This window comes from Schistocerca gregaria, chromosome 3, assembly GCF_023897955.1.
Source record: "Schistocerca gregaria isolate iqSchGreg1 chromosome 3, iqSchGreg1.2, whole genome shotgun sequence".
NCBI lineage: Eukaryota > Metazoa > Arthropoda > Insecta > Orthoptera > Acrididae > Schistocerca > Schistocerca gregaria.
Window position 1 is genome coordinate 569,439,807 of NC_064922.1, and position 26,705 is coordinate 569,466,511.

General features: G+C 40.3%; 1 protein-coding gene across 1 annotated transcript in view; it reads right to left on the reverse strand.

Annotated features, from left to right (window-relative positions):
* Positions 1-3,688: 3,688 nt before the first annotated feature.
* Positions 3,689-26,705, reverse strand: part of LOC126354316 (cholinesterase-like) — a 54,276-nt gene continuing 31,259 nt past the window's right edge. The window contains exons 8-10 of the mRNA XM_050003872.1: positions 16,924-17,053; positions 7,828-7,966; positions 3,689-3,994 (exon numbers count right to left, since the gene is read on the reverse strand). Of these exons, the coding sequence (XP_049859829.1) occupies positions 3,826-3,994; positions 7,828-7,966; positions 16,924-17,053 (438 nt within the window). The 3' untranslated portion in view covers positions 3,689-3,825. The remainder of the gene's footprint in view (positions 3,995-7,827; positions 7,967-16,923; positions 17,054-26,705) is intronic.

A 26,705-nucleotide genomic window follows, 5' to 3' on the forward strand; every position in this document is an offset into this window, starting at 1 on the left:
TGCAGTTGATATCCGTTTAACCGATGGCAGCGCCATCTAGAGCACCAGCCATTACGCCATATGGTTTCCCCCTTCAAGCTAGACAAGTTTCGTTCATTGTAGTTTTTCCGTTTGATACTTATTTCGTGAGATATTTGGCCCGGTCACCATCAATGGACCACCCTATATATTGTTCTTTATTGATTAGTGCTGTTTTGTTCCCTTTATCAGCTCTTGGGACTATAATGTTGTCAGATTGTAATTTTTCTTTTAATTTGTTGATGATGTTGTTTCGTGTTTGAAATTTCCTGTTTTGCTCTTTCTTCTCCATTGTGATTACACTTTTCTATTCTTTATTCATTTCTCGTGTTAGCCCAATACTTACCGTGTTATTTTTTTGTTTCTCTTCCTCTGCCAGGATGATATCTGTTTCTATAATAAGATTTTCTATGTAGTAGTTATCTAGTTTTGTGCTGATGTTGTGTTTGTGGCCTTTCTCTAATGTAAGTGTTTCTTTCTCTAATAATGCTGTTTCTGTGAGGTTTATTAGTTACATGTGAAATTTGTGGTGGTGTGTGTATTTTTACTTCATTGAGTTTTGCTCTCGGATTATTTTTCGTAGAGAGGGTTCTGATATTCTGCTTACATTTGTTCAGCGTATATTGCAGTGTTCTTGGTGTGATTTGTTCAATGTTATGTTTTATGAAGATCATCACTGTTTTGTTCCTAGTAAATATAGATAACTCGAGGTTTGTTATTTGCGTTATGCGTGTCGCTTCATTTATTTGTGAATCATCATACATTCTATTAAGCATGAATTTCGTAGTGTAAAGCAAATTGGTTTCATGTTTTAACCAAGTCTTCTGTGCAAATAATTTCGTTCTTTGTGCTACTAAAGAGCTGTTTCTGTCCATTACATTGATTTAACTTGAAATTGTGTTAATCACTCTCCAAGTCTAATTGAATCTGATGTGCTGAATGGTCTTGTGGAGTCTGAGATCGATATCCTTGAAACTGTTGTATAACTTGGTGGGAAATGAATGACATGTCTGCGTTATCGTCATTTTTTCGTTTTCCTTTGTTCCTTAGTTGCTTAAGAAGTCATGGAGGTGTGTTATGTATTCGGAACTAAATGGAAGGCAGTTTATATGGTTTACGCATATCGCTTTTTTTTATTTGTTTATCATCTTCAGTGACCTGTAATACATTTTTATATTTTATAAGTATAATAAAAGTATTGCGTAGTAGTTACAGTAAGTTACTGCGTTACATGTTGTCATGTTTTTACTTGTATTTCAGATTACAAACAACTGTTGTAGCACAAATATCGTGATGTTAAATTATCCTTTGGTGTTACGATTACCAGTGTTGTAAGTCAGTCACATCTCTGGATCACAATTTGTCGACACATATAGTTTGTGATTATTTAGGTTTCTTTAATCAGCCTGCATCGAAAGTAATTTTTTATTTATGAAGTGTATCTGATAACAACGAAGCATCGAAGATAAAGGTGACTGATAACTTTACTATCAGTTATAAGAAGTAATCTGATTTCATGACACATTAATACAAGCTACGACGGTACAAGTGAATCAACTGCACACGTAGATGCACTTCTGATTGCCATTATTTCAGAAGGTTTATTTATTTAAATAATTAGTTAAGATTAAGTAATTCATTGAGATTCACAATATTTGTTAGATAACTGCAAATACTTATTATGAGATTCACGGTGTGTTAAAACCTAAGATGTAATGCATGGTGCCTCACTCATTATATGAAAACTTTCAGTTTAATTTGTGGTTATTACTGAGGTATAAATTATAAGTGGAAAGTCGTAATAGTGGCATATACATTGGTGTGCTAGCTTTAATTGTAACATTAAGTTTTATTCCAGACTTAATATTGTACACATATAAACAAATTGTGCAAGAATGCTGGTACCCACGACCACTGTCGATTCAGATGTTTGTGCATAAATAACTCTTTGTTTGTCTGTAGTAAATTATTAAGTAAAATCATCTTGAGCTGGAATGGAGTAACAGTAGATGGATGGTCAAGATATTTTCATAAATTCATAATTTCGTCATATGTGCTAACTGTTATCACATTGTGGCACAGTGTAGGAGGTGATTTACAGTCTGCTACTTAAATTATAGGTGATATTCGTTTGTAAGAAGCTTATACTGGTATTAGGCTTGGTTAATTAAACAGTATTTAAAGTTAACTGCTGCCTCATTTTTACTACATCTAAATTAGTAAGGAAGTGATTTACTGGCTCTACTCTGCTCTTTGTTACAGTACAAGAAATGTTTTACTCTTACAGTATACCTCTACTTGCAGTAGAGCGCAAGGATTGGCGTTGTCTATCAAAATATTCACACATATCAACATAAGAAGTAGCGGCAGTTTACAACGCAAATACGAAATAGGTGATCCGTCACAGTATTGTATTAGCTTTGATGGAGCATTTTGTATTATCAGATGCTAATGTATAGAAAAAGAAATTTACTGTTGGCAGTAATACTCTGAGTAGGAACGAATACAGCATGGTTTTAAATAGTGGGTAAAATCTACAGTGTAATTAGTAAATACTCTACAATTTGAGCAGCTATGTACCTGCGAAAGTCTGAAAATAAAGTTAACCGCAGTTGGAAAACCTTTAACAGCTTTATGTGCTACTCACTTTTCCTGTGTGTTATCACGTTGCTTAGTCAAAAATTTTGCACTTCATCCATTCCTCACATTATGGATCTGGATCTAACCCATCCTCAGTGTCTGCAACAATTTTCCATGATCATTCACACAGCTGTTTCCTCGGGTAAATTTTCACTTTACTTTCTTTTTTTGTCTCAAAGGGTCTGCTAGGTAACAGGAGCACTGTCGAATTCAATTGTTCAATCCGTTGTGTAGGGTCATGGGAGAAAGTAGCCCTTGGTACCAGTGCACTACTTACCAAATTCAGGATTATGCCATTAAGTCTGGCTTTCATGAATTCTTCTCGAAGCCGAACCGACAACACCCATGATCCGACAATAGTCGACAATACAGTTGCATGAACGTTCTGGAATCCGCTACATGTACCATTCAAATGTGTGTGAAATCTTATGGGACTTAATTCCTAAGGTCATCAGTCCCTAAGCTTATACACTATTTAACCTAAATTATCCTAATGATACACACATACACCCATGCCCGAGGGAGGACTCGAACCTCCGCCGGGACAAGCTGCAACATAGACAATGACGACATACTGCATGTACCATAGGTACAGTACATTTATAGATTATTTTTATTTTGACGTATTAACTGAAAACGACTTAACTTTAAAAAAACACTTTTTAAAAATACTTGGAGAACCGGGGACCATACATGCGAGAGCTTTCCTAAGGGAAGGAAGGTAATAGGGATACAAAAATGGTTCAAATGAGTCTGAGCACTATGGGACTTAACATCTGAGGCAATTATTTCCCTTGAACTTAGAACTACTTAAATCTAACTATCCTAAGGACATCACACACATCCATGCCCGAAGCACGATTCAAACCTGAGACCGTAGCAGTCGCTCGGTTCCGGACTGAAGGGTCTAGAACCGCTCGGCCACAACGGCCGGCAATAGAAATGCAGAAAGCACAAAAAGGTAGCAAGGATGGTTATTTTAACGCATATAATACAGTTTGGAAACAAACCAAGTTAACGCTGCATACTGTAACAGGTTCTCATCAAAGTAATGTATTTCATAAATATTTATTTACATCCGTTTAAATTTCGTTTTTAGATTGTTAGTCAGTTCAAAATAAGAACAGATGCCAGTAATTAGCCTCATTTCTTCATGTCCTCGTTTCGTCAAAATGTTCCAGGGTAAGGAAGCAGTGGTACATTTTGGTTCCAGAAATCCATACGCTCTGCGAGTCTGTTTTCCTCCAGAGTGAAGTTGGCCTGCATCAGCAGGTAGCTGCGATTGGTCAGGTCGTACGGCTGCCAGATCACAGGATCCGCTTCAGGGGTAGGGTTCCTGTAGAGATATTGTACAGGTTATTGTGCACACAAACCCAAGTGGTTGCTTCATTTACCATTGTGAAGATACAGATACAAATAAGAACAGCGCTTTCTGCTACAGGTTCATTTAGTAAATACGTAAGCTTCACACAGATGATCAACTGATTCTAATGGAGAATCTGCAAGAAAGGCATTCTGCACTAGTGTGGTTTACTATTAAGGTTTTGGAGAACTTACGTTCCTAGAGGAAGGTTCCCCTACCCATATCTCCAACGTGAGATGACTAAGATAAAATTAGAAAGTTTGAACATAATATAAAAGCATAAAGACATTCGTTCTTCCCGCGAACTACTCGCTACTGAAAAGGTGAAAATGAGTGACTGGGAGGGGGGGGGGGGGGGGTATGAGGGGAGTGACAGTAGTACACAGATTACCCTCCACCACATACCGCATCGTGGCTTGAGGAGTACAGATATAGATATACCGATATTGGACAAAAATATGGAAACAGCGAGGGAATTTCATGCTTGAAAATAAATGCAGATGTTATTCAAGAATGCACGTTGCATTTTTGTATTTGACCACGAAAGGCACGTGTGAAATGTTCACACTACGCTGCACACGTCAACGAGGTCAGAGCTGTGTTCTGCGTAGTTGTAAGTTCAATATACAGGAGAAATTAATTTGAGCGACGGCATATTGCTAGGACTTTCACAGTGGTTGCTTCCGTAGCCAAGGTAGGCTACGTGTCTGGTGTGTCAAGAAACACCGTACGTAAGATTTATATCGCATAGAAGGAAAGCAGAAGAACAGCATCCGCTAATTCGCAACGTAGACGGAAGTGTTTGTTGAGTGATGGTGACGGACGGCCATGAAAGAGAAGAGTGACGAAAAATAAGACACAATATAGCACAGCGAGCTGGAATTCTAAGGCTGCTAATTAGGATGGAAATTCCCTGAAACTGTGGTTTTAGTGCCATAAAACCTGAACTGTTTAGCAACTACAGAAAGTCATTTGGTCGGGTAAGTCATATTGCACATTGTTTCCATATTCTGTCTTCGTTTACGTCCCAAGAGTGAAACATGGTGGGGGTTCAGTGATGGATTTGCCAGTTTGATAGTGGTATTAAATGCGTCCCATGGATACTGCCAAGTATTATGTAACCATTTTGGCCAATGAGGCCCATCCAGTGGTACAATGTTTGCTCCCAGATGACGCTGCTGTGTTTGAAGACGACATAGCCCCTGATCACACAGTACGCACGGGGTGGTAAGCGCTTTTTTAACACTACGATGATGTGCTGATCTCCCCTTGCCACCACAGTCAGCAGACCTCAATATTGTTGAGTGTTTGTGGTCTGCTGTGGAGAGAAGAGTGCGCGATCGCTACCCACCTAACCATCATTACGTGAATCTCCCACTGTTTTGCAGGAAGATTGGTAGCCTATAAGAGTCCCTAGAAAAACAAACAGGACTAGTATTTATCCACTCCGGGTCCACTGGAAGCTGTATTGAATGCTAATGGGTTTCCTGCAACGTACTGGACGTGGTAATGGTGCTGTGGTTTGGTGTTCCCATACTTTTGTCAACCATCTGTATCAGCTTCAGCTATGTATTTGAACATCTGCTCATATGTGATATCAAGATAGTACATCCATGTTTACCTCAGTCTCTAGTTTTACTGCTGTAGCTTAACGGAACTACCATTTACAGCTTCTGTTTTAATCTACCATGATAGGTGCTAAAGAACGATGCTCCTTTTGAGTTAGAGTAGAAATAGCGGAAGAAAGCCTCATTAAGGCCTTAGAGCCGCAAAATTTTACGTTGATCATCTTAAAGAATATCTCACAGCAAGAAAACACCACTTCCCACAGTAAGTTTAAAATAGTTGTGTCTACCTCCTAAAGCTTGCAGGAAATCCCCTGCCACTCCCATAAAGAAAACTTCGAGTCAGATCCTCTTCGTGAGCATTTTCTATTTTAGTCTCTTATTTTCCTGATTCTGAAACTTATGTTAACACTTTCACAAAATTAAAACGTAGCTACACTTACTCCTCCTGCTTTGAGTGAGCCCATGTGTTTAACACAAGAATCACCGTTAATGTCTACAAGTAGGACTTTTTCGTAGACCGCAGCGAATTCCCAATTATATCACTGCTATGAACTACGGCTGAAGTCAATTGGAAAGTGGATGATATTTCCTTAGTTTCTTTCTAAAATAAGACCAAACAACAATCTCTTACGCAAAAGCAGATGAGAATAGCGCTGTATCAGTAATTTAACTTTTACTCTCATCAATTGTTCAAATGTAATGTTAGCTATGGTAAGTGCCACATACTTAAAACTACACGATACAAACGTAACGACTGAATGTTCAAATTACGATTAAAATTAGAAATTTTTTGGGGGAAGCACAGATTGGTAACCCGAAATAATTATTTTTGTATCTTAATCCATAAAGTGGTTGCGCTTAATTTTCTTTTTTCTGGGAAAATTTTAGATTTTTTGTTGTGTCCCTTGTTTTGAATTCGATACAGAACATTCGTAGCAGTCCTCTGAACTCATATTGTTTTCTAGATTAGAGTGTGGCATTTTTGTGTGGTGGAAAGACGTCCGAAATTTTTCAAAGATATTGATACTGAGACAACCTCTTTCTTGTGCAAATGTCTGAAATTTACCCACAGATGTAGTAGTGAATCACCATTGCTAAGTGTAATTCTCATCTCAAAGTTTTCCTTTTTTGACTAAACAACCCAATGAACTCCGCACTAGGAGACGACAGAGATTACTGTGGCTAGTCTAATACAAGGTTGAATGGGGCAAGTAAGGAAATATTCGGTTTCGTGAAATTTCTCTACAAATATATCTGCAAAACATACAGACTATAAATTTGTGTACATCGGAGCCCATGCTTTAGGCAGAGAAAATTACCTTCGGCGTAAAGCAGGCTGAATACATGCTTCTATTTAATCTGCAAGTAACAGTGAATACCAACGCTTTTCATATAGAACGCTAACTAGAAAACGTAACGCTGTAGTTTACGCAGATTAATTCTAAATATTTATAATGTCAAATTCACAAAAGAAGAGTTTTTTAAGGGTGTAATGCAAGACCTCAGCTTTAAAACGAAGGAACGGGTGAACTGAGAAGGAAGTGAATGTGAAAAGCAGACAAACACAATCTTTTATTCCAAATGTCTTGAGCGCATATCGTAAATTTATTGCAATTAATCTGTTTTGACACTAATAAGTCGTCAGAATCAGTATATTGCTGTAACTGCAGTCTGTCAAATCGTCATTTACATGCTGTAGCTAATGACGACTCACTAGTGGTGAAACAGGTTAACTGTCATAAATCCACCAAATGTTGTTGAGACATTTGTGAAAAAAGGAAAATATTTCATATACACTGACTGCAGGAGAATGATTGTGACAAGAAATGATTATGTTAGTATTGAATTTCAAGCAACTGCAGCTTCTGAATCATTGACAAGATCGCATCAAAAAGACGCCCAGGAGAGACTGGGGTTGAAGCCCGGATACAGACCTAAATTTTGGTACTGAGGGTCGCTAAGAGGAGGAAATGTCAAGAATAATTAGATTTCGATTGTTCTAATTAAGATTTCACGTGATGCCTAAAGGTGTTTAGTAGTAGGATATAGAGGAACCATCACAGAAGTAATGCTTGTCTTCTCTAAACGCAAGAAATACTCTTCTGTCTGAGACGCTATTGACATTGTGAAAAAAACACTTTTCGTTTCTCTGTTTACGTAAGTTGATGAACAATACGAGATGCAGTAATATAACTTATGTGTTGTTTTAATAGCGTGGGAGATTTTTATCATCCTTACCCATATTTCCCAAAATTGGTCCAAAGCCGTAGCATATTTCTGCGTACATGTTCCTCTTCTGAATCCGGATCAAGGTTGTAATCAACGTCGACGCCATTCCGCATGAAGAGGAATTGTAACTCTCCAGCGTGTGCAACGCCTGTAACAAAAATCATTGTTATTCCTTAGAGAAACTATTTATGATAGCTACCTTTGCATGCATATACTGCAGCCAGATACTAAGCATCGGTATTTCACTTCCGCTTAAAACATTGAATTCATCACGGCATTCTCGAAACGTCATTCCAAATCATTTTCAGGTCGATCGCAACCATTGACACATATTTTCTTATTTAACCATCATACCGGAGTATTAACAATTTAGAGCATATTAGTGCCATAGCTGAAGGCTGTACTAGGTAACAAGTTCATTCATAACCTCAACATCCAGCATCCTCCTCTTGCAAATTGAGTTTGTACTATCCTCTCCATCGTCCTCTCTACTTTGTTATAAACTGTTGGTAGTTCGAACATCCAGTGACCTGATTTATTTGTTTGTTTACTAAAGCACATTCCGTTTGATTCGCTTTCCCAGAAAATGAAAATTATAGACACCAGGATATTTTTACAAAATTCTGTTTCCTAATGTTTTCATCTACAGTGGGGGGATTTCCAATATACACGGATGTTTCTTAAGAGACTTGGAAATATCTGGTTCTACGATCAGTTGAAGTTTTAATCCTTTTTTCTGTTCGAATCTACGCAACCCAAAACGATCATAAACTTCGTTTCTCATCACCTAATCATCAAATAGACTCATGAAATTTGGTGACTGTATTTGAAAACGCATCAGCAACACGTTTGTAAAAATGTTTTCAAATATTTTTATTAGTTTGGTCATAGGCCTTATGAGTGACATGCCTAACGTTCTGGTCGTAATGAAACGAGAGAAATACAGGATGACAACTATTGGACTAGATGAAGAAACCGTAAATTATTTACAAACTACGGCGTTCAAACACTTTATTAAACATGTAGACGTCACTACAGATATTCGGATTTAGGTTATGAGTGGTTCGATATGCCTGCCATCATTGGCGATGATGTGGCGCAGACGAACACCGAAATTCTGCACGACTCGCTGAAGTGTCGGAATATTGACGCTGTCGATGACCTTCTGAATGGCTGTTTTCAACTCAGCAATGGGTTTGGGGTTATTGCTGTACACCTTGTCTTTAATGTAGCCCCACAAAAAGGAGTCGCGTGTGTTCTGATCCGGACAATATGGTGGCCAATCGAGGTCTACGACAGTGGCCTCTGAATACCCCACAGCGAGGGAGTGCTGCCTTTCTCCTACAGGACATCAAACACTCTGCTGCTTCGATGACGTATAGCTCCGTCTTGCATGATCCACATCTTGTCGAAATCATGGATCACTTTCATAATGGGAATGAAGTCATCTTCCAAAACATTTACGTACCATTCTGTAGTCACCGTGCCATCAAGGAATATCACCGATTATTCCGTGACGTGACATAGCACACTACATAGTCACTCGTCAAGGGAGAAGAGACTTCTCGATCGCGAAATGTGGATTCTCAGTCTCCCAGATATGCCAGTTCTGCTTATTGGCGAATCCATACAAATGGAAGTGGGCTTTCTCGCTATACCAATCCACACGCGCATTCTAATTCCCATCATGCCCTGCGGCCAACCGTGCAGTTTGAACGTCCTAACGCAAACCGATCAACAGTTATGACGAGTTTATTTCATATAATTCAATAATTGTCATCCTGTACTATTAAGTCTTTGTAAATTCATCTTTACGCATATCTTTGCGAGATCTCAGCTGTTCAGTATGAAATGTCGAATCGAAAACACCGCCTGAATTTCCAACTGTTATTTTATGTGAGCAACCACTTTCGGCGCTATATTACGCCAGTTTCAGGCATCTCGTCCGACGTCCAGGCAGTATGCCCCTGAGGTTCAGTCAACACAGGGGCCAGCAATCCGTAGACTTCTGGAACACGGATTTCTTCGATCATCACTTGCCGACTCAAGTGATGAACAAGAGATGATCGAAGGAATCAATGTGTCAAAATCTATTGATACCAGTAAATGAATGTTGGCCCCTATTTTGACTGGACCAGAGATGGGGTCTTAACAAGGAGTACTGTAACGCCGAAACTGGTTGCTCAAATAACAATTGGAAATTTAAACGGTTGAAGGTGTATTGATTGGAAACCATATAAATATGATTACTCTAATGTCAAACAAAAAAGGAATAATAGGAAAATAAAGTAACTATTTCTAAGAAGGATACCTTACTGAATGCTCTTTGTTGTTTCAAATTTACCCTGTCTCAGTAAACAAACTTCTGTATATAAACATAATAATTAGTATTTTAAGAGTATTTTTAAAATGAAGTTCTAAGCAGTGTTGTTCCCACTATCATTATATTACAGAATTTATTGGAAAATGACAGTGCGAACAACTGCATAGAAAATCTTTCTTAGTAAAGGCTTTTTCTCAGTATTTCAGTGTCAGAACATATTGAAATGAAGAGCACAGTTAAATCGTAAAAGTGAACAAAGGAATTTTCCCGAGACTGTAATTTAAGTGCCCTTCCTTATATTATACTATAATAGATTTCATGCTTCTAGCCTCATCATCAGATTATTTTATGTTATTTATTTATTTATTTGCAACATTACGATATTTTTAATACTACATTTATTTGTGTGTGTGTGTGTGTGTGTCTGTGTGTGTGTGTGTGTGTGTGTGTCAGAGAGAGAGAGAGAGAGAGAGAGAGAGAGAGAGAGAGAGAGAGAGAGAGAGAGAGAGAGAGAGAGAGGAAAATGTATATGTGTGTGAAGTGGAGCTTAATATTTGTGTTGTATGAGGACGGTTGTGATGGAAGGGAGAGGGTGAAACCCAGTGCCAGAACATAACGTACTCTGCGCTAGTAGCGCCAAGGGTGTCCTCAAGTTTAGCGTCCCCATTAGATAGACGGGTCTCCATCAACAGTGTTACATGCCCTCTATTCATGAGAGACTACGGGGAAGTTTGGTGTCTGATTAACAACGCTGGCCCAAAGTCTGATGGCCAGGAACTCTACGCCAGCGCCTGTCCTCCCAATGCCCTCAAAATATTGGCAGTAAAAACAACATCATCAGATGTATGTGCTTACGGTGCAGACATACAGTAAACCACTACAATACATAATACTATTGCATTGTATATTGTGTATGAGCTAACAATTTTATTGACGCCTACTGGTCGTGAGATTTATTAACGGCCTTTACATTAATTTTAAGTATGTAAGTAAGTCATTAACATATATAGATGACTGACGTATCTAATGGAGTCTGCACTTTCATTACACCTTAGCTAGTTAATTTATATAGGCTGCTTAATTGGGAGAGACCCTCATACATCTGGTATGCAAGATGTATGAGACAGGCAAAATATCCGCAGACTTTAAGAACACTAATTACCATTCCAAAATGAGCAAACGCTGACATTTGTGAAGATTACCGAACTATTATTTTAGTGAATCAAGGTTGCAATAAACTAGCACGAATTCTTAGTACAATAATGGAAAAATGATAGAAGCCGATCTCGGAGAAAGTCTGGATTCCGGAGAAATATAGCATCACCTGAGACAGTACTGACTCTACGACTTTTCATAGAAAACACGTAGTTTACAGGAAAGTAAAACTACGTTTATAGTTTTTGTAGACTTATGGAAATTTTTTCACAATGTTGACTGAAACGCTCTGTTTGAAATTCTGAAGATATCAAGGGAAAAGTACAAGAAGAGAAAGGCTATTTACAACTTGTGCAGAAACAAGGCGGCAGTTACAAAAGTCGAGGGGCATGAAATAGAAACAATGATTGGGAAGGGAGCGAGATAGGGTTGTAGCCTAATCCCGACGTTATTCAACCTGTACGATGGGCAAGCAGTGAAGGAAAGCGAAGGAAAGATTCGAGTATGAATTGCAGTTCAGTGAGAAGAAATAAAACTTTAAGGCCTGCTGATAACATTGTAATTGTGCCAGACACCGAAAGGGACTCGGAACAGTAGTTGAATGAAATTGACAGCGTCTTGAAAGGAGAATATGAGATTAACATCAACAAGAGCAATACAATTATAATGGAATGAAGTAGAAGTAAATCAGGTGATGCTGAGGATATTAGTTTAAAAATCGCGACACTGAACGTAGTAAATTAATTTTGCTGTGCCGGGAGCAAAATGAGTAGAGAGGACATATAATTTAGACTGTTAATTGCAAGAGAAGCGTTTCTCAAGAAGGGAAATTTGTTAACATATAATATACACTCCTGTAAATTGAAATAAGAACACCGCGAGTTCATTGCCCCAGGAAGGGGAAACTTTATTGACACATTCCTGGGGTCAGATACATCACATGATCACACTGACAGAACCACAGGCACATAGACACAGGCAACAGAGCATGCACAATGTCGGCACTAGTACAGTGTATATCTACCTTTCGCAGCAATGCAGGATGCCATTCTCCCATGGAGATGATCGTAGAGATGCTGGATGTAGTCCTGTGGAACGGCTTGCCATGCCATTTCCACCTGGCGCCTCAGTTGGACCAGCGTTCGTGCTGGACGTGCAGACCGCGTGAGACGACGCTTCATCCAGTCCCAAACATGCTCAATGGGGGACAGATCCGGAGATCTTGCTGGCCAGGGTAGTTGACTTACACCTTCTAGAGCACGTTGGGTGGCACAGGATACATGTGGACGTGCATTGTCCTGTTGGAACAGCAAGTTCCCTTGCCGGTCTATGAATGGTAGAACGATGGGTTCGATGACGGTTTGGATGTACCGTGCACTATTCAGTGTCCCCTCGACGATCACCAGAGGTGTACGGCCAGTGTAGGAGATCGCTCCCCACACCATGATGCCGGGTGTTGGCCCTATGTGCCTCGGTCGTATGCAGTCCTGATTGTGGCGGTCACCTGCACGGCGCCAAACACGCATACGACCATCACTGGCACCAAGGCAGAAGCGACTCTCATCGCTGAAGACGACACGTCTCCATTCGTCCCTCCATTCACGCCTGTCGCGACACCACTGGAGGCGGGCTGCACGATGTTGGGGCGTGAGCGGAAGACGGCCTAACGGTGTGCGGGACCGTAGCCCAGCTTCATGGAGACGGTTGCGAATGGTCCTCGCCGATACCCCAGGAGCAACAGTGTCCCTAATTTGCTGGGAAGTGGCGGTGCGGTCCCCTACGGCACTGCGTAGGATCCTACGGTCTTGGCGTGCATCCGTGCGTGGCTGCGGTCCGATCCCAGGTCGACGGGCACGTGCACCTTCCGCCGACCACTGGCGACAACATCGATGTACTGTGGAGACCTCACGCCCCACGTGTTGAGCAATTCGGCGGTACGTCCACCCGGCCTCCCGCATGCCCACTATACGCCCTCGCTCAAAGTCCGTCAACTGCACATACGGTTCACGTCCACGCTGTCGCGGCATGCTACCAGTGTTAAAGACCGCGATGGAGCTCCGTATGCCACGGCAAACTGGCTGACACTGACGGCGGCGGTGCACAAATGCTGCGCAGCTAGCGCCATTCGACGGCCAACACCGCGGTTCCTGGTGTGTCCGCTGTGCCGTGCGTGTGATCATTGCTTGTACAGCCCTCTCGCAGTGTCCGTTGCAAGTATGGTGGGTCTGACACACCGGTGTCAATGTGTTCTTTTTTCCATTTCCAGGGGTGTAGATTTAAGTCTTATAAAATCTGGAGTGTATCCGCACGTGAAAGGGAAAAACAGACGATAAACAGTTTAGATAAGAAGAGAAGTTTTCACTTGAGGTGTTACAGAAGAGTGCTGTAGATTAGATGGGTAGATCGCGTAACTAATGAGTAAGTACGGAACAGAACACGACAGACAAAAGAAATTGTAGTAAAACTTGACTAAAAAAGTGATTGCTTGATAGGAGACATTCAGAGACATCACGGCATCACCAATTTAGTATTGAGGGGCAGTATGGGGAATAAAAATCGTAGAGGGAGACGAAGAGATGGATGCAATAAGCAGATTAAGAAGAATGTGCACTGCAGTAGTTATTCAGAGAGAAAGAGGTTGCACGGGATAGAGTAGCATTGAGAGCAGCATAAAACCAGTGTTCCGACTAAAGACCACTACAAAACAAAAACAATCTGATTTTAATTTAAGCTAAGTTAGTATTTAGAAACGCCGTTACTAAATTTATAGCACACACATACTGCATAAAGTCTCTATTATGAAGAGGTAAAGATACGAAATGAAGCTAGAAGACTCGAAATCTATCGATGTATAAAACAAAATGAGAATTTAATTATTATCATAATTTGGATACGTTTTCGAAGCATTTTATGATGTGGTTCTATAAGTGCTGTTACTAATGAGAGATCTTGTATGGAAACTGGATGTGCCGTTAGATGAATCTTCTTGATCGACTCCAAACAGTATTGTTATCAGAATGAGATTTTCACTCTGCAGCGGAGTGTGCGCTGATATGAAACTTACTGGCAGATTAAAACTGTGTGCCCGACCGAGACTCGAACTCGGGACCTTTGCCTTTCGCGGGCAAGTGCTCTACCAACTGAGCTACCGAAGCACGACTCACGTCCGGTACCCACAGCTTTACTTCTGCCAGTATCCGTCTCCTACCTTCCAAACTTTACAGTAGTATTGTTATATTGATCATTTGTCATTTGTTTAGCTTGAAGAAAATCGGGAATGAAGTGGAACAATGTTGGACTTGTCCTCTGAAGAACAGCAATTAATATTCCCGTGGAGCCATCCTATTTCAAATGCCTGTTGTGTCAAAAATCTAATAAGGAGAATGATCCTTTTGAGTAGGATAAGACCGACTTGTTTCTCTTCTACCACTACTCGAGTTTTTGTTCCATTGCTAATATCTTTGTTGTCGACAGTATGTAAAATTTTTAATCTTCCTTCCCTCCCTTTGGAAACGACAAACTGTGAGAAGTTTCAGTATAATTCCGTAAGATTTCTTGGTCGTTGTCAATGATTGTAGAGTATTCTTCCTTCTTATTAATTTTCTATGAACATGACGTTTTGAACCTTCTGTCGTAATCTTCAAGAGTACTGTTGTAGTGTCCTTAGTCGGCTGCACGCTCAATGCTAATTTTGGAGAAGAGGTAGAAATAATAAGAACTAATCACTCAGTGTACTTCATTTTCATTCAGCAAAATTATTCTGGCTATACGTTCGAGATATCAATTGAAAATGAATACGGATCGACTGTTGTTTCTGGCAGTGATTAATGTTGTTGTTGATGGTGGGAAGCGGGGAATAGCAGCTTTTCAGCCCTCGCGTAACCGTCTAAACTTATAAACGCCCCGATTCCCCCGGAACACTTCTAATGACACAAGAAAAGGGTCTTTGAATAGATCGCGACTAACTTCCTGCACCATCTCTAACCAGCTCAAATGTTTACTCCGTCCCTTCTGACCTTTTCATTGATGGGACGTTACACTCCAGCGTATTATCATTGTCAACGATTTAGTTGTATTTGTAACGAGTTCTTACAATATATTGTAATTTTTCTTTCAAATTTTTTTAGCTACCTAGTTTCACTTTTGTATTGTATTTCGAGGAATTTGTCTGTCACGTCAAGTGATTTGATAACGCAGTTTCTTAGATGATACATGTTCTATGTATGATTCATAGTGTTACATAAATACCTTGAACGTGTCTGACTAAACAGTTTTATAGAATTTCGGTATTTTGGCTCCTTCTTAGGGGCTCCTGTGACATCTACTGCATTTCTCGTAATTGCTCTAAAATGATAGTAGCGAAGCACGATTGTTTTTGTTTTAATATTTATATCTATGTCAACCTTGGCTCTTTTTTATTTATGTGTATTTAGTCTGTTTAGTAAACGAATGTTGAATCCATTACGTTGCTTCTATTTGTTTTATCCTTTATGTTACTTACAATGGTACCATCCCCTGGTAGACACTGGACCCGCATTACGAAACAATGGGGCTCCGGACTTGCTCCACAGTTAGGTTTTCCATAGTTACTCCATATCAGTTAAAGGAAATGCCAGGGTTATTCCTTTGAAATGTACTCAGACGATTTCTTTCACCATCATTTCCTAGTCCGAGACTGGCTCCACCTCCACAGACAAAGATCTGGTTGTTAACTGCACACTGAACTCTTAAGCTACTTTCCGTCCTTCTTATTCCACTTTCAAGAATGTTAAATGTACATCGTTAATGGATATAACTGCAGATAACATTATATGTGGGACCTTAATATGTACAGACATTAGTGTGTCTTCAGCCCCAAACAAACAAATCTGCTCGTATACCTCTTACTCCCTATATAAAACGAAAATTAGTGATATGTTTTGTGTCTCTCACGCCACAGAAAATGTTATCCTGCAAAACGCATAACACATGAACTATATCTTCAAGTATATCTACCGAGCGAAATGAGTATTTAAGAGGACGAAATTAGTGTTTAACATCCCGTCAACAACGAAGTCGCTAGAATGGAGCACAAGCTCGGATTAGGGAAGGATGGGGAAGGGAATCGCCCGTACCCTTTCAAAGGGACCGTCCAGGCGTATGCCTCGAGCGAATAAGGTAATTACAGAAAACGTAAATCAGGATGGCTGGACGCGAGTGTGAAACGCCGTCCTCCTCGAATGCAGGTCCAGTGTGCTAACCACTGCACCACCTCGCTCGATAAAATTTAAGACATTCACAGTATTTAGATGGATCTGGGTTACAAATTACCTACCAATACTAATTTAGATTTCTGTGGTTACCTACAGTGCGGTAGGTGAATTCAGAGATGATTTGTTACGTAGTACCCAGTCGCCAAATTTCCTGTTTTTCCAACTCATCAATCGTTCCGTCTCAAATGATCTCAACATAAACGAGGCAATATTTTCTATCTGATACACATTTTGGTCAGCTGATAATGCAACTTAAAACACTTGGAAACCAAGTTTATCTTACAGCACACCATGCACGTCGTTGTCTTCTAATAGTGTGGAATTTCGACTTAGAAGCGACAAAACCCTGCGTTATGAAGCGACTTGTTTACTTACCCCACTCGCTTACTGGTACGTTTTCTCCACGATAGTCAAATTCGTAGTAGTAGACCGGCAAATCAGTAATTTCAGCGATTTTCCTAACCATAGCGTCAGCAGGCTCGAAGAACGTTAAGTCTTCGTTCATCTACGAAAATGAGAAACATTTATTAAAATAACAACACTGAGTTAATGAGCATTATTTTGTATTGACACAATGAAATTTGTAACTAAGCTGTAGCAATTGTGCTAGACTGTGCAGATCTAAGGGAACAGTGTTACATACATCACAAAAATTTAATACTTTTTAAAATATAGTAAGTTGTAGGAAATAGCATTAATACATTGTGTTACGTACTGCTCATACGTGTATACATATGAACACGCGTTCTTGTGAGTACACTAAATCAATTCATGGGAGTATTGCCACATTATTAATAGCGAGACAATAAGTTAAACAGACTCATTCACCGCAACCATTGTATTCGTCTATTTTCTGAGGTCTAAAGAAATCATCGCTCTATATTACACTACCAAAGACTATTATAGAAATTTTTATTGCAGAACGCATGAGCGTAGTAGAGCTATATATATGCGGTAAATATTAACGTCGTCTCACCACATAAACTGAAAAAAGTCTTACAATAATAAATAAACACTTGCGTTTGTCCGTGTGTAAAGTTCTGATGATGAACAACGCTTGGAATGTAAAGGAGACACAATACCCTGTAGGATATGTGTAACACGCATTTGGAATATATTGCAGAGGAGAAGACAGGTCTGCGTTGTAAGGCATTCTATTGTTTATCCTTGTGCGATCCTTTCCCGATGGAAGAAAATATTGTTGGCACTAAGTTCCCCCTGAGTCCCTGCCTTCTTCTTACTGCAGAAATAGAAACTGATACTACTATCAAATTAATAGGTTTGTGTAACCTAATTTGTGGCATTCAGAATTTGTGGGTATCATTTGTCAGCTCGCGCTGTGCGGTGCAGTCCACAGGCGTCTAAACGAAGGTCACCAGTATAAACGGATCAGTAGGCACGGTACAAATACGATCACTAATGCTTATTAAAAACGTGAACGTCAGATGTGATAGAAATGATTCTCTCGGTTAGGAATATAGCAATAAGCACCACCAGCAGAATTCTAACAGAAGCTTTCTCGCCACATGTAATGGTTTATTGCTCTAGAGAGCGGTTTCTCATGCAGAAAACAAAATACGTTATGAGTGAACTGATCAGTACGCCACGTCAAGTTGTACAAATGTTCTTACATAGAGCAAATATTACGTTCGGTCCTAGTGAAGAACTTTGACTACATACCAGTTAAACAGAGCTTTTGGTTATAAAGGAAAGATTAGGTAATATTTTCAGTTTCTAACAGCCACTAGGATCTCGTTTGCTGGAATATTTTCCTGTTTATTTTTTTGTGAGAGTTGACGAGAGGATGAATGTAGCAAGCATGTGAAGTATGAATTGTAGAAACTGTGCATAACGAAGTGTGAGTATGTGCTACCTCGACGTGAGCCACATGCTTAGGGATATGATGACTGTAATGTATACAGTTAAGAGTGCCTGAGTAATGTAATGTTTACTTCTATCTGACGAGTACACGTAAGTATTTTCATTGCTTTCTGGAATATGGTTATCTCTCGAAATTTGACGATATTTTGATTTTGAATTGGTCAAAAGACGAAAATTACTGGGTTACATGACTTAAAATAAAATAATGATTGCCTATTGTGTCATTTGGTCTATCACGGAAGAGATATTTTGAGCACTTAGTTACTTGGAGATAATTCCTCGCTATACCAGGTGACTTACGGTTACCAGGTACCTTAGGTACTAGTATTACAACTTCATTTTTATTTTTTGTACTAAAGCTACCTTCTCTGTCATTCTGAATTCTGTCTTTGATCTTCAATAGTCTTCATTATCAGGAGAATTGTTGAGAATCAGTTAGGAGTAACGACGTGCTGTTTAAGAAATCGAAAAGTTGACGAGAATAAGAGAAGTCAAAAACTGAAAGAAATATAAGGAATATGAGGAGAGGATGACAGAATATGGCATTGTTCTTGGTGAAATAACACGTCAGTTGACGATAATTTTTTTGTCGAAGGCCTTTTTGCTAGGAAGGGTATTGGTAACATTGGCACTGATGGGGTATTGGTAACATTAGTACTGATGTGAAGTACTAGGAAATGTCATGTAGCCTTTATGAATATTACAAGTTTGTTAGGAAAAATTATTTGAGTAGTAATTCAAAAGAGTTGAAAATTGCAATTTTTAAAGTTTTGTAATAATGCGAAAATTTTTAAAGAATACTCTAACAGTATTCTGGGCTTCGTAACTCGTTTTCTTTGAAGAGCCGTCGAGTTCGAAGGATACAGATTTTGTGCTTTCGGTTGTTTCTGATTTCTCGTAATTTGATAAATTTTTATGGCATTTTATGTAATTCCTGACATTTATTTAAGAAATTTTGAGAATCACTGGGTGCGTGGTATGTGACAATATATAGCGCCAGTAGGAAATGTGTCAGAAGTTCTTTTGCCACATTCGATTACTCGTGGCTCTGTAGAAAACGTCCTCAGGCTCGGGGCAACAGGCGTTACGTGTCAGCTTACAAGTGTGCAAAGTTGCATGGATTAGTTTTGCAGACACCAAATAATACGCACAACGTTAGGAATTTTTAAAGAGTTTTCAAGCAACCTTAATACTATGAAACCTTGTGTAGCTTTTTGCAATGATAATAATTAATAATTAAAGTTAGTATGAATACCAGTTTGATATCTAACACCACTTCCTAAGTTCATAAAATCACCCAAAACACGGAAATCAGGATATTCCACGGTAAATAACTTCCTGTTATGTGGAAAAATCAGGGAAGAACTTATACTAAATACTTTATCATTAAATAACTAAGAACATTTTGGTTCAATGGACCAAATACGCAATATTTTGACTGTCAGACAACTAACTACATAGTTCATTGAGGTATCAGCGCCCCTTGGCTACACGACGAGAGGGCAACAAGCAGCTTACCTACTTTTGTGCCAGTGTTTACTGCATACTCTTCAGTTAATCTTGCTAGGATGAGGAGGACGTGTGCCTGCTGTCTGCAGACGCTGGAGGAGCTGGCAGCATTTCGGGCACAGTTAATTCTAGTTTTGATAGCGATCAGTCGCCTTCAGGCTACCGCCTTGAGATGTAGCGGTGGTGGAGATTCCGAAGCGTTGCATGGGCCCCAAGGGCTCTACTGACGAGGCACCTTCTCGAGTACCCATCTTGAGTGACCAGCAGGGTGAGTAAAAAGTTAAATGAAGTGATCGTGTGGCATTGATGGCTGGGAGGCACATTGCGGGGCAGATCGGCTGCCGAGTGCAACACTTATTTCAGGTGTCGCCATATTGGGTGAATCACGCGTCGGTGATGATGAAACGGTGATGAGTACAAACACAGCACTCAGTCCACGAACGAAGAAAATATTCATCCTGGCCCCGTATCGAACCCCGGTCCACTGCATGGAATTCAAGCACTTAACCACTGAAGTACGCGGCAGTCACGCAAAGTAAAATGGTCAAAACGCAGGGCCAAGACGGAGACCGCCCGTACGGACTCACCTACTCACCGTGTGAGTGAACAGATGACCGTTCCTTTATGAGGGTCCGAACAGGAACATGTGGGCCGGGGTTTGCTAGTTATTGCGAATAACTCGGCTTGTCAGCCGCGGGGCCTCATCCGACATATGGAGGCGACGTCGCCTATAGCTGTAGGGCGTGCAGTGTTCTGTTGCCTGCACGTTGTGGCCCACGTCGGTATCAACGACGTCTTTCTCAAGGCTCCTGAGACGATACTCAGTTCTTACAAGAGGCTTTCTGGGGGTGGTGAAGACTGCTGGCCTTGAATGTGGGATGCAACCAGAGTTTACAATTTGCAGCATCGTTCCCAGACTTGATCTGGATCCTTGGTCTGGAGCCGAGTGGAGGCTCCCAACCAAAGGCTTCTTCGTCTCTGTGACGGTTTTGGCTGAAGATTTCATGACTCGCGTTATTAGGTGCGGATTTGCTGGGCTCCCCTTGATAGGTCGCGGTTGTACTACAGAAAGGAAGCAGCTACTCGGTTAGGAGGGTATTTGTGAAGTACACATGGGTGTTACTTTAGGTTAGGAGGCAGTTGAGGTACTATCATGAACATTCGCCACTCGATACGCAATTAGGGAAATCAGACCGCATTCAGAGTAAAGACAGTTCGCCTGTAAAAATTTTATCAGTAAATGGTCGAAGTATTCGTAATAAAGTTCGCGAGTTTACTGCCCTCCAGGGAAGTTCTCAACCTCAAATTATTCTTGGGCCTGAGAGCTGACGAAAATCCGAAGTAAACAGCTCTGAGATATTTAGCTAACCTTCGAATGTTTAACAGAGAGACAGATTAGACACCACAGGAGGGGAAGTGTCCATTACAGTCGACGAAGATGTTGTCTCTACTGAGATTGAAACTGAGTGTGGTAGAGAAGTTATCTGGTCGCCCATAACAGGTCTAGGTGGAAGCAAGTTAACTGTTGAATGTTTTTGCTGCCCACCCGAATTCTCTGTGACAGTTTTAGAGTCATTCAAAGAAATTCTATGGTCAGTTGTGCATAAATACCCACATCATTCAGATCTGGTTGGTGGTGACTTTAACGTAACGAGTATAGACTGGGATGTGGGAGAGTCCATTGCAGAGGATACAAAAAGACACTCTTTTAAAGAAGTTGAGCAGGTAGTTCAGCAGCCAACACGCAATGGAAGTATCTTGGACCTTGTAGCTACAAACAGGCCGGACATTACCGATGGAGTCAATAGAGAGATGGAGATTAGTGATCGTGATGTCATCATAGTGACTACGGTTACGAAAGTTAATATATCAGTCAATAGGGCTAAGAGGATGTTTATGCTAGAAAGAGCAGATAAAGAGTTGTTAGCATCTCACTAAAATCATGAACTGCAGTTACTTAGTTCTAGAATGATGGCAGTAGAGGAGATTGTAAATCGTGCTGTGGACAAGTATGTGCCTCGCAAGTGGATTAAGGATGGAAAAGATCCATCGTCTCATAATAACGAAATTCGGAAAACGCTACTTCACTCTCAGTTCAAAAAAGGACGCGCAAATGACGACAGCAAAGATTAGTAGAGAACCGTGCATCTGTGAAAAGATCTATGCACGAGGCATACAACAGTTACCAACGTCATACCTTGGCTAAACATCTATCGGAGAATTCGAAAAAAATTTTAGTCCTGTTAAAATAGCTAACCGGGTCAATGGCCTCCATTCAGTCACTCATCGACCAGTCTGGTTTGGTAGTAGAACACAGCAAAAGGAAGGTGGAATTTTAAATTCCAACTTTAAGAAATCGTTCACGCAGGAGAATTGTACAAACGTACCGTCGTTTGACCATCGCACAGATCCCAGTAGGGATGACGTTGTAATGAGCATCCCTGGCGTTGAGAAACAACTGAAAGAGTTGAAAACAAATAAGTCGCCAGGCCCTGATGGAATCCCAATTCGATTTACAAACAGTGCTCTACGTCATTTGCCCCTTACTTAGTCTGCATTTATCGCCAATCTCTAGACCAGTACAAAGTGCCAACTGACTGGAAAAACGCGCTGATGACTTCTATATATAAGAAGAGTAAAAGAACGGACCTGCAAAATTACGGACCAACATCCTTAACATCGGTTTGCCGCAGAATTCTAGAGCATATTCTGAGTTAGAATATAATACATTTCCTAGAGACCGAAAAGCTCTAGTCCACGAACCAGCATAGCTTTAGAAAGTTTGCTCTTTCCTCTCATGATAAAATGCGAACTATGGATGAAGGGCAACAGACTGATTCCATATATGTAAAATTTCCTAAATCATTCGACACAATACACAACTGCAGACTGTTAACGAAACTACGTGCATACGGATTAGGCTCCCAGAAATGTGATTGGCTCTTAAGTAATAGAATCCAGTATGTTGTTCTCGATGGCGAGTGTTTATCGGAGACAGGGTTAACATCAGGAGTGCCCCACGGAAATGTGCTATGACCGTTACTATTTTCTGTATACATAAATGATCTGGCAGATAGGGTGGGCAGCAGTCTGCGGTTGTTTGCTGATAATGCTGTGGTGTACAGTAATGTGTCGGAGTGTCTGATGAACGGCATCTAGCCCTAACTGTGGACAAATTTATGTTAATGGGGCTGAGTAGGAAGAACGAACATTAAATATTCGGATACAGCATTAGGAGTGTCCTGCTTGACACAGTCACGTCGTTTAAATACCTTGGCGCAACGCTGCGAAGCGATGTGGAATGGAACGAGCATGTGAGGATGTGGCAGGGAAGGCAAATTGTCAACTTCGGTTTATTGGGAGACTTTACGAAAAGTGTGGTTCATCTGGAAAGGAGATCGCATGTGAATACTGGTCTAGTGTTTGGGATCCGCACGAGGTCTAACTGAAAAAAGATATCGAAGCAATTCAGCGACGAGGTGCTACATTTGTTACCGGTAGATTCGAGAAGTACACAAGTGTTACAGGTACGCTTCGATAGCTCATGTGGGAAACCCAGCAGGAAAGAAGAGATTCATTTGTAAGAACATTACTGAGCAAGTTTAGAGAAACACATTTGAAGCTGACTGCAGTACGATCCTACTGCCACCGACATATATTACGCGTAGGGACCACGAAGATAAGACACGAGAAATTATGACTCATTCAGGGGCATAGAAAGTTGTTATTCCCTCGCTGTATCTGCGACTGGAACAGGAAAGGGAATGACTAGTTGTGGTACATGATACCCTCCGCCACGCACCGTACAGTGGCTTGCGGAATATGTATGTAGATGCAGATGTGTTTCACTTGTTCGGTCCCATTATTTTTAATTTGTTTTGTTGTCTGAGTAACTTACGGGTGAGTGTGACATATATGTGAATTATGAATCGTTAAAATTGTTAACAACTGCATGTGACTGAGTGTGACAGTCAGATTGCTCAACCTTAATGTGACTCACATATATGGGGAATAAGGTAATAGCAAAGTAGCCAGTTTTCGGTACTTTAGTGGCTTAATGTTGCCTTCGGTCATTCAGACGAGTCAAGATGGGTTAATTTCTATTTTTATTGGTTTTTGAAACGTGTTACTTTGTATTTTGGAGGAAATTGTGTTTGGAACTGGGATTGGTCAAAAGAGGGAGATGTGGGGATGTTGTTGTTGTTGTTGTCTTCAGTCCTGAGACTGGTTTGATGCAGCTCTCCATGCTACTCTATCCTGTGCAAGCTGCTTCATCTCCCAGTACCTACTGAAACCTACATCCTTCTGAATCTGCTTAGTGTACTCATCTCTCGGTCTCCCTCTCCGATTTTTACCCTCCACGCTGCCCTCCAATGCTAAATTTGTGATCCCTTGATGCCTCAAAACATGTCCTACCAACCGATCCCTTCTTCTAGTCAAGTTGTGCCACAAACTTCTCTTCTCCCCAATCCTATTCAATACCTCCTCATTAGTTACGTGATCTATCCACCTTATCTTCAGTATTCTTCCGTAGCACTACATTTCGAAAGCTTCTATTCTCTTCTTGTCCAAACTAGTTATCGTCCATGTTTCACTTCCATACATGGCTACACTCCAAACAAATCCTTTCAGAAACGACTTCCTGATACATAAATCTATATTCGATGTTAACAAATTTCTCTTCTTCAGAAACGCTTTCCTTGCCATTGCCAGTCTACATTTTATATCCTCTCTACTTCGACCATCATCAGTTATTTTACTTCCTAAATAGCAAAACTCCTTTACTACTTTAAGTGTCTCATTTCCTAATCTAATTCCCTCAGCATCACCCGATTTAATTTGACTACACTCCATTATCCTCGTTTTGCTTTTGTTAATGTTCATCTTATATCCTCCTTTCAAGACACTGTCCATTCCGTTCAACTGCTCTTCCAAGTCCTTTGCCGTCTCTGACAGAATTACAATGTCATCGGCGAACCTCAAAGTTTTTACTTCGTCTCCAAGAATTTTAATACCTACTCCAAATTCTTCTTTTGTTTCCTTTACTGCTTGCTCAATATACAGATTGAATAACATCGGGGAGAGGCTACAACCCTGTCTCACTCCCTTCCCAACCACTGCCTCCCTTTCATGCCCTTCGACTCTTATGACTGCCATCTGGTTTCTGTACAAATTATAAATAGCCTTTCGCTCCCTGTATTTTACCCCTGCCACCTTTAGAATTTGAAAAAGAGTATTCCAGTCAACATTGTCAAAAGCTTTCTCTAAGTCTACAAATGCTAGAAACGTAGGTTTGCCTTTTCTTAATCTTTCTTCTAAGATAAGTCGTAAGGTCAGTATTGCCTCACGTGTTCCAACATTTCGACGGAATCCAAACTGATCCTCCCCGAGGTCTGCATCTACCAGTTTTTCCATTCGTCTGTAAAGAATTCGCGTTAGTATTTTGCAGCCGTGGCTTATTAAACTGATAGTTCGGTAATTTTCACATCTGTCAGCACCTGCTTTCTTTGGGATTGGAATTATTATATTCTTCTTGAAGTCTGAGGGTATTTCGCCTGTCTCATACATCTTGCTTACCATCTCGTAGAGTTTTCTCAGGACTGGTTGTCCCAAGGCCGTCAGTAGTTCTAATGGAATGTTGTCTACTCCGGGGGCCTTGTTTCGACTTAGGTCTTTCAGTGCTCTGTCAAACTCTTCACGCAGTATCGTATATCCCATTTCGTCTTCATCTACATCCTCTTCCATTTCCATAATATTGTCCTCAAGTACATCGCCCTTGTATAAACCTTCTATATACTCCTTCCACCTTTCTGCCTTCCCTTCTTTGCTTAGAACTGGGCTGCCATCTGAGCTCTTGATATTCATACACTTGGTTCTCTTCTCTCCAAAGGTCTCTTTAATTTTCCTGTAGGCAGTATCTATCTTACCCCTAGTGAGATAAGCTTCTACATCCTTACATTTGTCCTCTAGCCATCCCTGTTTAGCCATTTTGCACTTCCTGTCGATCTCATTTTTGAGACGTTTGTATTCCTTTTTGCCTCCTTCATTTACTGCATTTTTATATTTTCTCCTTTCATCAAATAAATTCAATATTTCTTCTGTTACCCAAGGATTTCTAGCAGCCCTCGTCTTTGTACCTACTTTATCCTCTGCTGCCTTCACTACTTCATCCCTCAGAGCTACTCATTCTTCTTCTACTGTATTTCTTACCCCTATTCCTGTCAATTGTCCCCTTATGCTCTTCCTGAAACTCTGTACAATCTCTGGTTCTTTCAGTTTATCCAGGTCCCATCTCCTTAATTTCCCACATTTTTGCAGTTTCTTCAGTTTTAATCTACAGGTCATAACCAATAGATTGTGGTCAGATTCCACATCTGCCCCTGGAAATGTCTTACAACTTAAAACCTGGTTCCTAAATCTCTGTCTTACCATTATATAATCTATCTGATACCTTGTAGTATCTCCAGGGTTCTTCCACGTATACAACCTTCTTTCATGATTCTTAAACCAAGTGTTACTTATGACTAAGTTGTGCTCTGTACAAAATTCTACTAGGCGGCTTCCTCTTTCATTTCTTAGCCTCAATCCATATTCACCTACTATGTTTCCTTCTCTCCCTTTTCCTACACTCGAATTCCAGTCACCTATTACTATTAAATTTTCGTCTCCCTTCACTATCTGAATAATTTCTTTTATTTCATCGTACATTTCTTCAATTTCTTCGTCATCTGCACAGCTAGTTGGCATATAAACTTGTACTACTGTAG